The sequence below is a fragment of the Nyctereutes procyonoides genome, unplaced genomic scaffold, assembly GCF_905146905.1.
Source record: "Nyctereutes procyonoides isolate TBG_1078 unplaced genomic scaffold, NYPRO_anot_genome, whole genome shotgun sequence".
Taxonomy (NCBI): Eukaryota; Metazoa; Chordata; class Mammalia; order Carnivora; family Canidae; genus Nyctereutes; species Nyctereutes procyonoides.
In genome coordinates this window covers 42,784,043-42,801,296 of record NW_026575120.1, presented here as the reverse complement: position 1 = coordinate 42,801,296, position 17,254 = coordinate 42,784,043, and the positions used below count along the sequence as shown (strand labels likewise).

General features: G+C 45.7%; 1 protein-coding gene across 1 annotated transcript in view; it reads left to right on the top strand.

Moving 5' to 3' along the window:
• The window catches only part of CSMD1 (CUB and Sushi multiple domains 1), a 1,869,885-nt gene that overhangs the window by 1,713,052 nt on the left and 139,579 nt on the right, over positions 1 to 17,254 (top strand). Inside the window, 5 exon segments of the mRNA XM_055335505.1 lie at positions 514 to 702; positions 9,529 to 9,706; positions 10,610 to 10,755; positions 11,283 to 11,363; positions 12,418 to 12,531. Of these exon segments, the coding sequence (XP_055191480.1) occupies positions 514 to 702; positions 9,529 to 9,706; positions 10,610 to 10,755; positions 11,283 to 11,363; positions 12,418 to 12,531 (708 nt within the window).

The following is a 17,254-nucleotide window of genomic DNA, read 5'->3' as shown; positions in this document are numbered from 1 at the left end:
TGTCGGGAACAATTAATTGACGGATCAAAACATAACAACAGCCGCATGCTTCCTAGTCAGTAACGCTGAGGATGGAGGGCTAGCATGATTCTCATTTAAATTAAAAGGGAGTTAGGCCCACAATCGCCAGACATTCCTTAGAGGCAATTTTTGTTATCATTTGTCTTACTTCTTTAAAAAAAAAAAAAGTCACAAAAAAAATAAAAATAAAAATAAATAAAATAAAAATGTCACTTCACACCATCTACTGTCTTTTCCAAGGTCAACACCATCAGATTTAGTGTCGGTGTGCGCTTTACTAAATCACGCAGGTAAGTACTTAGTAGGCGGGAGTTGGTATAATTCTGTTACTGCTACTGATTATGGTTTCACTCAGGACGGTAAGTGGCAACCTGGGGAATATCTGTCTTAAAACTTACCAAAAAGCTTCACCTTAAGAAACCGCGTGTGACCATCGTCCTCCCAATTCCAGAGTCGCTTACCTTCCTGTCTGTGCACCTGATTATGTTTCAGCCTATGAGCTGCAGAACTGCCCGGACCCGCCTCCGTTCCAGAACGGTTATATGATCAACTCGGACTACAGCGTGGGCCAATCCATCTCTTTCGAGTGTTACCCTGGGTACATTTTAATCGGCCACCCCGTCCTTACCTGTCAGCATGGGATCAACAGAAACTGGAATTATCCCTTTCCAAGATGTGACGGTAGGTTAATCGTCCTGGACAACAATTTAATATTTTTGTGTATATAATAGTGCATCAATTATTAAAGGGACGTGTTAAAGAATCCGTTAACGTATTCAGCCAATACGTATTGGGGATCAATTATGTTAAACTCACTCTACTTAGTATTTCAGGAATATTTCATATACCAGCAAATTAAAAAGTGAATAAACAGGTCTTGCCCTCACGGCAACGACAAAGAAAACAAAGTGATAAACGCAAAACCACACACGGGCAGAGGGTTTTGTTGAGTCGCGTGTAGAGGGGTGGCCTCTGCTTGAGAAGTGACCAGATAAATCTTTATGACGGTCGCCGTATTTAGAATGACAGTGCACAGGGTTACAGGATTAGTGGAGGGAAGGATGCTTATTAATTGTACCCTAGATGTTTTTTTTTTTTTTATTGTAAACTTTGACCACGATCATATATTGCTTTTGTATTTTAGAAAACGGATTTTGTTTTTGTCGTGGGCCTTGAAGCACATATAGTATTTCGCTGCTCAGAGATGGAGCCTCCAGGGTAGAAAATACGGTGTAAGCAAAGACAGGGTGTAGAAGCCGCCCTAGGAAAATAATGTAGTTGTGCGGTTCAACGGTGTGTGATGATCAGGGTTTCTCAGGAGACGCAGGAGTCGGGTGGACAGGCGGTGTTGACAGAGGGAATCGGGGTTCGCAGGAGTCGGGTGGACAGGCGGTGTTGACAGAGGGAATCCGGGTTCATCAAATGTCCCTAGTTTGAGCAGGAATCACTTGTCTGAAGCTTCTGTATGACTATCTGATTTGTTTGATGGTTTTAAAATCTGAAAGTAACATCAAGTCGAAGTTAATAGATCAAGTACGTTATGAGGACAGCGTATGAAACAGAAAAGTCACTACAAGCCTAATATTCAGACATTGTAAACAGTACCTTTGAGTGAAAAAATAATGAAATTGCCAACTCTGCGGTCCTTTGAAATGCTAAACACGTATATCCCATGTGGCAAAAGGGAAATGCAACTAGGTATGTTTGAATTTCTTCTGAAAAAGTAAAAACAAAACAAAGCAAAACACAAATACACCAATGGACTTTTTAAATTATTTTTCCATTCTATATTATTGTTAAAAAATATGAAAAAAAAACCCTTCAGCTGTATTTTTTAAATTCCTTAAGAAAAAGAAATATTTTTTAAAAAATTTAAAAAAATCCTTAGTCTAATGCAAATTTTAATAATACCTAAAACAGCATTTTAAAAATTACTTTATAAGACTAAGCATAGGGCAGCCCAGGTGGCTCAGTGGTTTAGCACCTGCCTTCAGCCCAGGGTGTAATCCTGAAGTTTCGGGATCAACTCCCACATCGGGCTCCCTGCATGGAGCCTGCTTCTCCCTCTGCCTGTGTCTCTGCTTCTCACTCTCTCTCTGATCTCTCATGAATAAATAAATAAAATCTTCTAAAAAAAAATAAGACTAAGCATAGTAGTAGCATGTATGGTGTTTTTTATTAAAACACTTAAAAAACGTTTTTTTACTACTCACCATGTATAAATTCATAGATCTGCATATATGTAAAATACTTTGAATCGTCATGATTAAACCCTTATTTGTATCTTCACCATAATTCTTTGAATTCATAGACACATGAGAGACTTTCTGGCTTGATATTAAAAGAGTAGAATTAAATACTGAAAAAGGCTTCATCACTTTTTCAAGCTCTGCTTTCAAAAATAGAAATAACTGCTGGCTTAGAATTACCTTGTGAAAATAAGAGAATATATTGTTTGTGGTGTAGCTCAGAGGTGATGCCACCTTTGATAATTACGTCGTGGTACGTCGTACTACCCAGAGTTGGCCAACCTGAAGCTAACGGCCTCCAGACATCAAGTGAAAGTATGAGAGTCCACGCTGAGGCTGGATTCCTAAAGGGAGTCTCAGAACTCACTAAGCTGTCTTATTACTCTGGTTGTGTTTATAACAAGGAAAGGACACGTTAAAATCATGGGGAAAGATGCCTGGGTTAGGGCAGGGTGGAAGCATCACTCTGCAGAACTGATTGATGACCATAAGCCCAGAATGTCACCAACCTGGGAAGCTCTTTGGGTTTTAGTGCCAGAGTTTTTAGCTGGGGCTCTGTTAGGTCATATGACAGATTGATGGATGCCTGGTGGTTGCTGTCGGCGTCCAGACCAACTCCCATCCTATAAACCAAAGGTTCGACCTGAACCTCTGTGGCTGGTCTTTCTGGCATGGCCAGCTCCATCCTACAACTATCGGGTATGGCCAGCCCCCACATGAAACAAAGATGCTCCTATCAGGAATGCCCTAAATTCCCTCCCAGAATAGAGGGCTAGACCTCTCTCTAGGCAAGGTCAAATTCTTTACTACACACATCTTGTTACCATTTTATCTCTGTTTCATCTCTTTAATGTTATAGACAAAATAAAAACCCACAACATGAGATTCACATAAAATTATATCATAAAATAAATTTTCTAGGCACCATCCAATGTGTGTTTCATGACCTCTCCCTATTGGCTTAAGCTCAAAAATAATATTTATTGTATAACAAAAGTTATTTTATCTGTGAAAGGCTGTATTTCCAAGAAGATATATATATAAATATATATATATATATATATCCTTTATGTATATATATATAACAGTTGAATTTATATATATAATAGTTGAATAGTTTCTTGTATATATAACTATATATAATAGTTTTCTTTTATATATATATATCTTTATATATAAATATATATAAATCTTTATGAATAGTTCATATATATATATATATTTCCTGATAATGGTAGGCTGTTAGGATGTCTATTAGTGTCCACTTAGACTATGGTTAAGGCCCTCACAGAACATCAGCAAACTCTGCTTATTATGCAGGATGCTCACCTGAAATGTATTTTACTAATCCAGCATGGTTTTTCAGTTCAGATTTATTCTTAGTGTGTAGGAAAAATGTCCTGAAAAACAATCTTCAAAGGTCCAACACTGTATACTTCAGAGGAATCTTGGAATAGATCATAGATGTTTTGGGGGGAAATGAAAGAGAACATAGATACTTTGACCAACTTCTGGCATCCTTAGTAAAAATTGAGCAATTCAGACAATTAAGATTCAAGAATTATAAATCTTATTCTTTAAAGTTTTTAAAAGATTTATTTATTCATGAGAAACAGAGAGAGAGAGAGAGAGAGAGAGAGGCAGAGACACAGGCAGAGGGAGAAGCAGGCTCCACGCAGGGAGCCCGACGTGGGACTCGATCCCGGGACCCCGGGGTCACACCCTGGGCTGAGGGCACCTGCTAAACCACTGAGCAACCCGGGCTGCCCAAGAATTATAAATCTTAAGGCATCAGTCCTTCCAAGCATATATCAAACCAAGTTATATGTACATGCTGACAATATTAATATGTTTATTGAATAAGGATTTATTATGTAAAATTAGTGTATTCTAAATTCCTCTGGACTAAAAGTATGATATCAAAAGAAAAAAATATGTCTCAAGGTGACTTGAGAAGTTCAAGACATTATTTTTGCTAGTAACATACAGAAGTGTCAGTTAAAAAAAGGGTTATAATCGGTAAAATAAATAAAATACAATTAAAAAGGCATCAGTTTACAAAATGTAATTTGATAATTAAATATGCATTTTACTTACAAATACAGTTTAAAAATTTTAGACATTTTGTCACCTTAATCTGAAAGATTTATATAGATATACTTTTAAGGTTTTTTTGTTTTGTTTTGTTTTTGTTTGTTTGTTTGTTTTGTTTTTTTTTAAGTTAAGCGCTGTCCTAATGTTCCTCGACATAAAATGCGGCAGTAGGTATAGTGGGGAACTGTGTCACAGAGAGAATTATTAGGATAACTTAATGTGTTGCAATTAGCGTGTTAGCAACCTCGTTTAGATTGACAGGTATTGTAATCAGAACGCTATTTGATTGAATAATTGATGTGAGAAATCCAAGCAGTCGAAGAATATGTTATTATATAAGTAATTTTTAAAATTAAGGTTTACCAAGTTGACTGATGGACACAGAAAATAATCTCTTCCTATAGTTCATAGAAAAAAGGAAATCATAAAGAATACAACTATCTCTTTTTACTGATATATTATAAACATTTGTAATATATATTATAACATGCGATATGTTATATGTGATATGTATATAAATATAAGGTTTGGGTTATACATTTTATTCTAAATATTTCCATTATCAAACAACTCCTAAGCTAGGGTGCACTACGTCTATCTCAAAACCATCATAAGGAAACCAAAGTAAGTGAAAGGGAAAAAAATGTAAATCAGAAATACCTGTGTGCTGCACACATTCAGTGAGATGAGGTGTGCAGCTCCTGGCTGCAGGAATAGTCAAGAGTTTAAAACTTCATAAATATTCATGCCAAATGCAGGTATCTGCTGTTTAATGTCGTGAGCTTTTTCTTCGCCTTCGTACTAAAGGTCACGCAGAAGCCTTAATGGAATCCTGGACACAACCATCTCTAAATGGCCTGTGACTGTCCTAGTGGCTGTTCAGGGTTTTTAAGATTGAATTTCTGATTGGACTCGCTTGATAAGCTCTTTCCATCCGTGTCCGTTCAGAGAAGCGCACTCTGCACTTGTTGAAGTGGAGGAAAGAGCAGTGAACACGCGTGGGCCGTGGACTTCCCCGAGCCTAGCCCCCAGACACAGTGCCGTGACGCTGCCCCCTGCCCGGCTGCGGTCCGCCAGGCCCACCCGCTCATCCTCCGCGTCTCCCGGCTCTGGCCTCACGGGAGCCGGGGGCTGAGATACACCGTCCCTATCCCTGTGAGCCACCCCAAAGCCTCAGGTTCTCAAACGACAGAGAGAAGAGCCCCCGGTGACCCTGGGCAGTGGTTCAGGGCGGAGCGGGCACCCGGTGAGGATGCGGGTGGACGCTGCCTCCAGGAGGCCTTCAGTGCAGATGGGGCCCGGGACCGGGCCACCTCTGAGCTCAGCGCAGCTGCCCCGGCTCTGCACCTGATGGGGCGCGACGTCTGGTCCTCGGCCGCGACACCCGCAGAAAGGCCTGAGCGCTTCTCCTCCATCATTCACTTCAGGCTGCGCACCCTCCTCGGGTCACGGCGGTCGTGGTGGAACGAGCATGTGCAGAGGCTTCACACAACTCTCACCGCGCCTCCGTCCCAGCAACAGGCCGCCAGGGAGCCCGCCACAGGGCCGACCATGGACCACGCTGTGACTCGTGTCCCCGAGGACAGCTGGTGCCCCCAGGGGAACCTGCGGTCCCTCGGACATCTCGGGCACTGGCTGTAAGTGTGCGTGACCCCGTCACCTTCTGGGTGCACGTGCTGGAGCCACTCCCGGGACCCAGGGAATCACGTGACCTCCGAGGCAGCGGTGCATGCAGAGGATGCCTGCGATTGGAGGGTGCAGGAGCCTGGCAGGCAGGGGTGCTGGGGCGGGCGCAGAGTCATCACCGTCCCACCCACCGTCCTCCCAGCTCCCACGTGTGCAGCAAGAGGCATCCCCCGACCCTGTCCCATGAGGTTTTCCCGGCGTCTCCATCATGGGGTATGACAGACCCTGCTGATGACACTGGGCTCCGGGTCCCTACAGCCCCCGGGAGGTTAGGGCGCAGCCGGAAATTTCCGGTCCTCCAATTACTTGCTGGGTTCCCCTGGCAACCAGCGCCACCCTTGAGTGCTTTCCTAGTCCCGTCATCGGCAAGCTTGGGGAGGGTTGAAAGCATATTGCCAGGAGTGACAGAGGCTCGTCCCATCTTCTATCCTGGGGCCTTTTCCGGAGGTCAGACTGCAAGACAGGGTGGGTACCTCTTGGTGTGAATCCCCGCGGCCCAGTGCATGGCACCCCGCCCCGGCCCGGAGGACAGCCTGATGCCCTATCATGCCCCACTGTGAGAGGCCGTGGGGTGTGCAGTGCATCACCAGTCATCTGGCCAGCCGGTGGCCTCCCCATTGTGCCATGACCGGCAACCAGGACACAGGCAGTGGAAGCCGGTAGGGGATCCAGTCCCAGGTTGCTCCCCGCAGCAGCTTCCCGATTGATCCACACCTCGGGGTGCACTTAGCTTCACCCCCAGGAGACACTGAGCGGCCAGACCCAGGGCGTGCTGAGTCACAGCACGTCCGCTGTGTCCGCGCTCATCCAGGGACAGGCCCCCTGACCGGGAAATCTAACAGTGCCTGTGGGGCCACTGCAGTGAGGGCAAAGCCTTCCCTGGGGTGACAGGTCGGGGGCTGTGGCGAAGGGTGGTTGCACACGTTGTGCACTAATGGGGTCGTATTAGCTCGCGTGACGAGCGCTGTTCATTTGTTCCCTCATCGTGTCCACAGCAGTTGACTCCACGTAGCCCTTGCTGGGTCCCCCGCCAGCACCCCTGCGCTCCGCGTCCCTGGCTGGGTGTCTTGCTCTAACCCTGCACATCCCGGGACACGATAGACTCTCATCGAAGACTCCTTGGATCAGTGAGTGGTGGACCTGTGACCTGGGTGTCATGCGCAGACCCCGGCTCGGATCCCTGGCTTGCCCGGGGTCCTACCGCGAGCGACACAGAGAACCTCAGAAGCCCGCGAGGCGTCCTCCCGCAGAAATCCCCATGCAGTTTCTTTTGCTCTCGAAGAGATGGACTCAGTCCTTCTTGCTTGTTCTGTTGCGTGTTGTCACTGCTGGGAAAGGTGCTCCCCGATACACGACGGGGTCACACGGCTACAAGCTCCAACCTGGAAAGTCAAAGTGCAGGGAGTCTGGGCGATGGCAGGTTACAAGTCGTTTCCCAGCGAACGACCTCAGGTGCGCGTAAGGCCGGCCCGCCGCCCGCTTCAGGACATGCAGGGCTAAACTATCCGGTGGCGACCGTCCTACTCATTGTCAGCTCATCGGTTATTTGTGGTTTCTACTTTAGGGTGACCTGAGCGAGGCATGGAGGCCTCGTGAGACTGGGTTGTGGGTGGCTGTGCAAGGGAATGCCTTCCGTGACCTGTGGCCGCCAACCGTCTAGTCCTGGAGAACAGATGGCAGCGGCTACGGCCACACGGTGGACGGACAGACGAGCCGCCTTTAGGGCGGAGGTTGCGTCTCAGTCGAGTTTGGAAGAAATGGCTCTGCTCCCCGTGGCAGCGGGGTGGGAGGAGGAGGTCTCACAGCTCCGGGGCCGCCGGGTAGCCCACTGTGACGGCGACGGTCCGTAGGTGTCCCCGTGCTCTGCGTGGCTGGTTAACAAGCCAGGTTCGGCCGGCCCCACACCTCACTGATGGAAGCTCACCCATAGAACTTGTGGGACGTTCTCCACGGCCCCTTCTCCCAGGGGATTCATGCAAAGCTCGGGCCGGATGCAGCCTGGTTTACCCTGCATTGCCTGGTCCCTGGGCTGTCCACGGCCCGCCGTCACTCATTATTTGGCACCGAAGTGTCGGTTTCTCTTTCCAACGACACACTTTGGCCGTGTTCCCTGCACCCACACCCGACACACCCCGGGATGCATCTTTGAACACTCCAGAAGACACCCAGCATCTGGCGGCCGAGACCACATCTGTCGGATTTGGGTTGATTAAAAAGCCCGGTCGCTTATGACTTTGACGTATTGACCCGCCCTCTGAACGTGACACTGCAGCTCCAGTTGTTCTGCTAACGTAGGGTCAACTTCCTTTGTCCGTAGAGAAGACAGAGTAATCGCCATGGTAACGGGGAACACCAGGTCATTAAGTGAAATAAACCGGCGGGTTAGGGATCGTGAGTCTGCACAGCGTTGGACGCTGGTGAGACGTGGAAGTGCTTCAGTAAAACCCCACTCACCTGACCTGGTCTCATTTCTGCAGGCAGACGCCTGCCAGGGATTGATATTTTTGTCTTAGGCGAGTGGACTTGGATGCCGCTCTTTTAGGCTGTTGAAATGGGTCTTGGAAATCTCTCCTAAAACAAAAACAACAAAAAAAGTTTCCATTATGTATTTATGGGTAATTTCCCCATAATCCCTCGCATCACATAGTGCAATGGATTATCAGCTCTGTCGCAGAAAATAACGGAGTGATTAAGTGAGGGCCTTTTTTTTTTCTTAATTATATGGGAATGACTTTATCCCGAGGTGTTTGGAGAACGCATTAAGTGGAACTTAGATAGCTTAGTTTAGAAGTGTGATTCTTCTAAGAATTTAAGACGTTGGGGGCATTACTTTGACCAAGTGGTGACCGAGAAATAATTCACAATTATTTCTTATAAGGAAGATTTAGTCCACATTAGGGTAGGAGACCAAAGCGGGAAGGGCTTTGGGGCACTGATAAAGGCCATAAGTGTATTTTTTTTTGATTCTGTGTAATGTTAAATTCTTGCAACTGAATCAAAACAGTGTTAAATCATGGCAATCTCTGCACCTAGGGAATGAGTACATACCTGTATGATCACACTCTGCAAATCCCACCTTTAAAGCTGTTAATAGACTTTGCACCTTTTCTTTGACAAGGATGTGTCACATTTAAAGTTTTACATTCATCATGGCAACAGGTAGAACTGGGGAGAGGGGAATGTAATATTTTGTGGGAATTTTGATATGAAAAGAAACTAGTCATTTATTTATACAATAGGCTTGGCTCAAAAAAGTGTTTTTCAGACTCCATATTCCTAATGGGGGATGTGACTTTATTTTATTTTTTTGTAGCAAATTTGGATGTAGACTGACAGACATAGCTGAATGTCTTAATAAATCTAAATTTGAAGATTAAAAAAATTTTTTTAGGGAATTTAGAGACTTAGAAATGTTCTATAGCCGTGTCCTTCCTAAAGCTGGCTGCATAGGGCTTCACTGCCTTTGCTTCCTTCTCAGCTCCTTGCGGATATAACGTCACATCCCAGAACGGTACTATTTATTCGCCCGGGTTTCCAGATGAGTACCCGATCCTGAAGGACTGCGTCTGGCTTATCACGGTCCCTCCTGGCCACGGCGTCTACATCAACTTCACCTTGCTGCAGACGGAGGCGGTCAACGACTACATCGCTGTCTGGTAGGAGCGCCTCTACCCATAGGCCCATCCGTCGTGGGGACAGGCGTTTCCCGCCGCCCCTTCCGCGGGCTCTTGTGTCACATGACATATTAAGAAATGCACTTTTTTGGGTGGATATAGGAAATGAGATTTACCGAACGCATCCAGCGACGGAGAGCATAGATGTCCTGTAACGCGGTCGATAAATTCAGGAGGACTCTAGTTATAGATTATTCCAAGATAATCTCACTTTATGTTTTTCGATGTGGTTTTTCCAAAAGGAAGGTATGTTAGGATCCCTTGCACGATGAGAGTTCAGTGCCTCTAGGAATGTGGAGGAGGGAATCACGCACAGCCTTCCGCCCCTCAGCCTCCGCAAACGTGGTGTGTGGGGCGCAAGCAGGCTGGGGACCTGGGTTCTGGTTCTGCTCCTGGGAGCCCCGCGGCCTTGGACAGGTCCCTGTGTGCCCCTTGGCTACAGCTCCGCGTTGGTGGCAACAGCCCTCTCCTCTCCACTTTGGGAAGTGAGAGCTCACGGGGACCCTGGGATTGGGTGGCAGGTGCCTGCAGTGCTGGGGGGGGGGCACTGGGGCTGCCCATTGGGGCTGTGTGGGCAGTGAGGAGCTCGAGGCAGGCTGGGGGGCAGGACGGGCTGCACCGGACTGATGGGGCGCAGGGTGTGAGGGTTATGTGGGGTGCTGGGGGTCATCCTGGAGGCTGGAAGACCCGGGAAGCCAGGTACCAGGGTGACCCAAGGTGTGCGTCCTGTGGGGTCAGGGAGCAGGCCCGGGAGGAGGCCAGGCTTGGTTCCAGGGGCCCCAGGGCGCCCTAGGGCTTGGGAAGGGGGCCCGCTCTGTGGGAAACGCCTTGCGGGAGGCGGGGGAAGAGGAAGGGCTGTGCCCTCAAAGTCCCCTGCCTTCCTAGGGATGGGCCCGACCAGAATTCCCCTCAGCTGGGCGTCTTCAGCGGCAACACGGCCCTGGAGACGGCGTACAGCTCCACCAACCAGGTCCTGCTCAAGTTCCACAGCGACTTCTCCAACGGAGGTTTCTTTGTCCTCAATTTCCACGGTCAGTGCATTTTCACCCCGCACGCTAAGCGGGCACGCTCCCTCGGGCTTCGCAGCCGGCGGTGTGGACATGACCTCCGGCCCGGCCGAGCTTCCAGGTTCCCTGGACCCCTGCTCGAGCCTACCTGATTTTGAAAATCAATCATTTGGAGAAAAGACCAGCAGTCCCTTCCATCTCGGAGGGCCCGCCCCCGTGGGTGCCCTCAGGATGAGGGGCGGGGGGCCCATCGAATGCCAGCATGGACCTGGCACCAGGCCGTGGGGGAACCATTTCCCTTCCAGAATCCCAAAACGAGGTCAAGCCCCTTCGGCTTCATGTGTGCTTCGGCGTGAGATAGTCCTGTTAGCTAGAGAATGTCCCAAAGCAGACGTAGATCCTGCAGCACACCGGGCATTGAAACAACAGGAAAGGGGTGCTTTCTTTTCTTTTTCTTTTTCTTTTTTTTTTTTTGGTAATAATTTTGTTTATTCAGCAAAAGTAATTGTGTTTTTTTGTTTTTGTTTTTGTTTTTCCCATAAACCATTTAGCATTTCAGCTCAAGAAATGCCAACCTCCCCCGGCAGTTCCACAGGCGGAAATGCTTACTGAGGATGAGGATTTTGAAATAGGTAATGAGTTCTTTGTTACAATATCACCAGCTCACCCCATCTTTTTTCTTTTTTTTTTTTAACTCACCCACCCCTCACCGCAGTAGTTACTCAGATGAGTAGATGAGTATTTGTCGGAAATATCCCAGAGCATTGCTCGGGAGTCTGACATAGAGGTCATGTATCAAATAAATGTGTTTTTCTTCCCTCACCTCCTTTTTGCCATTTGAGTCTTGCTTTTGTCCTTTGGAGCACGTCCCCACCTGCATTCGCTAGTTTGTGTTTTTTCTTTTAAATAAAGTTTCCAGTGACAGACTTAGTTATTTGTGTTCAGTTAGAAAAGCATGTTCATGCCCTAGAAGGGCTTCATCATTTGTAGCTTAGATAATGACGAGTCTAACTTTGACCTTTCATTGAAACTGGGATGTAATTGGTGAGTATATTTAATGATAATATTTAGAAATTGTGCTTCATCATCCTATATTAATGGCGTATTTCATTAAATAATCATCAGGTCACATTAGGAAACCAGCCGTGGCATATGCTTGTGGTCTAATTGCTGTGACCCAGGATTTCTCTGTCTCGGCTACGAATCCAACACCCTGTTCTCACCCCACGTTTCAGACCACTGGTCAAACCACGTGATCCAATTTCTGCTCTACTCATAATGGCTCAGTTAATGGGAACATGGTGCTAATTAGGCCAAGGTCACGGGTTAGCCCTCTCTGGATGCATTAAAGCCATTCTCCTCTACATCCTTGAATCCCAAGCAACCCCAGTTCACTTTCTTTTTTTTTTTTTTTTCAATCGTAATCGCGGTGGGAAGGGGTGCGAACGTAGATACACCAGCCTGTGAAAAAGCCCTCCATGCAGCCTCTGCTGATATTAGTCAAGACAGCATTTTTATAACCGAAGAAGTGAAAATGGCACCATTTGATTGGACAGGCTAAAGAGGAATACCTCTGTTCACTGACTCAATTCGTTAAGTCGCCATCTATATGTTTAAAAGGTTCACACTCTGTGTGTGTCATGGAAACATACTAATTCCCAGGCCTGTTGGGTTTGACTCTTGCAGGGGATTTTGTGAAGTACCAGTGCCACCCCGGGTTCACATTGTCTGGGACAGACACGCTGACCTGCAAGCTCAGCGCCCAGCTGCAGTTCGAAGGCTCCCTCCCAACCTGTGAAGGTACGCGCCACCTGGTTCTGCACACGGACTCGTTCAGCATGGGAAACCGGATGGCTCGTGTGGGTCTAGGCTTTTCTTGGATGGCTCCGGCCTCAGTCACTGTGTTATGACCTCCTTGCCACTAAAACTACCTGCGAACACAAATATCTAATTACCTTTCTCTTTTAACTATCTCTAAAAGACAAATCAAAAGCATATCATAGAAAAGGTCTTGTTTTTTTTTTTCCCCCAAGTTTGTCAGAAAAATTTCAAACATAAGGCAAAGTTGAAATAATCTAGAAATAAAAATCTGACTGCCTACTACATAGGTTCCACCGTTAATGAACTATAGACATCCTTAGTCATGTGTCTGTTATCTTTCTATCCATCCATTAATTGTTACTTTTAATGCACTTCAAGGCAAATCACAGGTATCACTATGATTCCCTCTAAATACTTTAATATGCATAAAATTATCTAGTTTACTATTTTTCCTGTAAAATTCATAAACATTGAAATGCACATATGTTGCATACAAGAAGATACACACATTCCATATATTCACTTATCTTTAAAATAAATAGAGCATTGGAATAACAGAAACCATAAAATAGCACAAGATTTGAATCAATTGAGTCCACTGATTGGAGTATAATGAGATCACTTAAAAATATTTGAAATGCTCCACTCTCCAGTAGTATTGGTAGGAAAAAATATAAATAAGCTAACATGGCTCTATGTAAGTCACATGTGTCATGGTTTGGCCAATCCAAAAGTCTTACAAATTAGAATAGTTTTTATTTTGTGACTTCAAAATCACAATAAACATTCGATTCATTTAAAGAATGGGACCTTTACGCTTTCAAGGAATTTAAATATTATCATTCATTATTGATAACGAAGCCCCTAAAAGGGCTCAAAATTTAAGAAGAGAAGACCCAGTGACTCTAGATTCCCAGCAAGTGACCACAGATAAATCATTAATCCCTTGGGCTCCATCTGTAAGGAGGATGGTTAATTTGCCTTATTTATGGGATTTTGGTAAAGATGCAGAGACTATTAAATTAATCATCCTTAGTGTTTTGTAATGTTAATTATCTGCCCCAGTAAGAGGCAACTTTCTTTGTATTGCACTAGTATTGATTTTACAAGTGCTGGCACCTGGGGATTGATTCTTTTAGAATGTGCACTTCCTTTGTGCTTTCTCATTTTGAATGAGAGGGAACCCTAGTCATCCAGGGGGAGGGAGACAATTTTCAACATCTGAAGGAAATCAGGAAAGAAGTAGTTTTAAATAGCCCTAATAACTCAGGCTAATTCTAAGAAAAATTGTTTTCAAATCGTACCCCTGGGAGAGCCGGTGGGTGCAGGCAAAGACCGTCCTCTCGGGAGCACGCCCTCTTTGGCCCGCTGTCTGCTTTACCCACTTGTAGGACCCACGTAGTTGTGGGGTCACGGACACTCTGCCTCACACCTGCCTCACTTCAACTTGGGGCACCGCACGTGGTGCTGAGTCTGGAGACGGAGTCATTACTTTCTTAGAAAAATCAGTGCATCGGTACCATGTTACATCAGCAACACCCACCTACGGTGGATTTTTTTTTTTTTCTCAAGGTGCAAGGGGTTATGAAACGTTCATCCTTTTCCATTTTAGATACAAATTAATGGGGGTAAACCTTCACATATTTGGGGCACATTTTAATTTCAACCAAACAGTCTTTATGTTTCTCTGCATCGATGACTTCAATCAAGGAGGCCTTAGGTGCTGAGTGAGGAAAGGCTTACATATTTATTTAACTTGCTACTCCAGAAAGGAGAAAAATACTTTATTATGTTGGCTATCCTCAAGATTAACCTTGTTTTTATTTAAATGAAAGTAATTCACGACAGTCCAGGAACAGAGTAAATCAGCACAACCAGAGCACCGTTCTCTAAATCACTCGTCCTCACACATGGCTCAAGGAAGACTCTGCTAACAAGACACATTCTCTGTCCTCAGGCCAGAGGCTCCCACGTCCTACTGCACGCGGAGCAATTACTACAAAGGATAACGCAGTTTGCTTCTCTTTCAATTCACGAGTAAATATGCTTAAAACAAACCGAGAGTTATCTTAGCTGCCATTCCCTAAATACATTATTTTAAAAAAGGAAATGGGGGCTTGGATGTCTCTTACCACATAAGCATTTAATGACAGTCTTTCTATTATTCGGTTGGGCTCAAGGGGAAGGAGTGTACAATCCCCCAATAAATTATTGGTGAGAAATTGTGTGAGTTATGAGTCCTACTAAGGTCTTCTTTGAAAATTATGACCACTCTTAGGGTGATTGATTGTTCCTTAGGAAGAGTGGGAGCAAATCATTCCTTGAAAGTTAGCATCCTATGCAGATAAATAATACCTCGTTGGATGCTCATCTTAGAAAACACAGAGTGAGGGTCTGGAATATTTTCCAACACCACCAAGTGATTTTCTCCTCCTCTCTGAACACTGGCTAAGTACCCTACGGTTGAAATCAATTCTGACACTCTCTATGTGGACACAGTGTCCGGCCCCACAGGTTAAGGGCTCAGTCCTAAAAGACAGCTCCCCCTTTGAGAGGCCAGTCACAAATCCAGGTTGTCACCTGTGCTCCTGACTGAACTGCTGTAGATCAGAAATCCTCACGATCGCTTCATTGGGTTTTATCCTATGTAAGAATGGTTCACGTAACCTACAGGAACATTGACTTACATTTACCAGTTATATCCTTGGTGGTTAGAATTGTATTCTGTATCCTTTATTATATGAAGGGTACTAATGAGCAGTCAGATGAAGAGATACAGGGTTCAGGGCCTGCAAGGGGTCTCAGCACTGGAGCTTCTGCACCCTGGAATTGGGCTGTAAGAATGTTCATCGAGCTAATCTCACCCCCTCTCCCTCTCGAACCCACTGCTTCACCAGAGGTCTGTGAGTGGGGCAGGAATTTCCAGCCCACTCATAACTGGGGCTTTCTGGTGATCAGCCCCATCCTGACTGGGGCTACCGAGGGCCCCACTCCAAGTCACCTTATTAGCTAAACTCAGGTATAATTCGAAGGGGCTCCTCAGGACAAAAATACTTTCAATATGCAGGAGATTCCAAATGTTTTAGAACCTCTGCCAGGAACGCGGGACAGAGGCCAAGTATATTTTATGCTAGAAGAATGTCCCAGAAGTGACTTTCCTTGTGTTAAGGAAAGAGGAGCACTTCAAAAAGTAAAGAAAAGCAGTGACAAAGTTCTGTGACAAGAAAGGGTGTGTGGAGTATCCAGGAAAGACGAGATGACTCCAACCACTCTGCTCTTAGGGTGTGTTTGGGGAAGACTCATTAAGTGGATGGAAACCTAAAAAGTGGGCCAACTTTCAAAGGTCTTCAGGGGCACCTGGAAGGCCCCATTGATTAATCATCTGACTCTTGATTTCATCTCAGGTCATGATTTCAGGTCTTGGGATTGAGCCCTACGTGGGGTTTGTGCTCAGTGGCGAGTCTGCCTAAGATTATCTCTCCTCTGCCCCTCCCCATACTCTGCTCATGCTCTCTCAAGCTCCCTCCCTTGCTCTCAAATAAATAAATACATCTTAAAAAGTAACAAGGTCTCCAGTATCAGGTAGCTTCACCCTGTGGACAGTGCAGATCCATCAGTGGTTTTTAAAATATTCAGCTTAAAACATGGAAACATATGTTGTCAGTGAACACTGGAGACAACCAGTGCCCTTCAGATAATGAGCATTTCATGGAAAGCTCAGGCGTGACCATAATACCCACCTCAAGAGCTTCAGGTGATGGCTTTCCCACTTGTTCATAGAGTTCTCTTTCCCAATTCTCTGGGACCTATGGATGCTTATAAGAATTCATTTTAATTATTAATATGAACTAATGTTTGACTGCACTGCTTCTGCTGAAGCCCCGCAAGCTGCGTTGAATAATTTTTAAGCCTCACATTTAATGTTTCTTCAAAAATAAGCTAAGGGAATAACTCATGCAGAGGTGTGGTGATTCAGAATTCAGGTGAACGTCTCAGAGAGGCCCTTTCCTTCCAAGGTGTCTGATGGGAACCTCACACAGATGCTCCCCATAGTGGGAGGTAGCCAGTGTCCCCCGCGGAGATGGGGTGTGTTTACACTGTGAGTGCTGATGGAGAAACGCACAGCCGGGCTGGGCCCGTGAAAAGCCCGCAGTCTCTGAACATTTCCCACTGTGGGTGGGCGTTGCTCCTGGCAACAGGTTTACAGCAAGGGACAGGAAGGAGTAGGCACCTAGGAAGGAGCAAGAGAAACAAAGGAATCAAAAACACGCTCACTCCCAGGGAGACATACCCAAGTGCATTTTAAAACAATTCATAGGTCTGGAAAAAATATTAAGTGTTATAAGCAAAAGGAAACAAAGAATGTCACATATTTTCATTGAATCTTCTCTAAGCATCAGAAGCAGCACATTGAGGAAAATGGAGGGAATAAAAATAACTGTGCTTAAGATTGTGCTTGTGATTTATCACCACTCACAAACCCTGTCTGCTCTCCAGGTGGCTTCCAGCCACTTAGCGGACAGTTTCCTGTTTCTGGATGACACCAAGTTCCAGTGTTGCCTAATAACTATAGTGGTAGTGATGAAATCAGAAGGAGGCGGTTTGGGCTAAAGGCTTCCCATGTGTAATAACAGCAGGATGAACTGTGCGGGGGCAGGGCACCTTTATTCAGGAGGAGGCACGCGCAGGGTCAGACCATCCC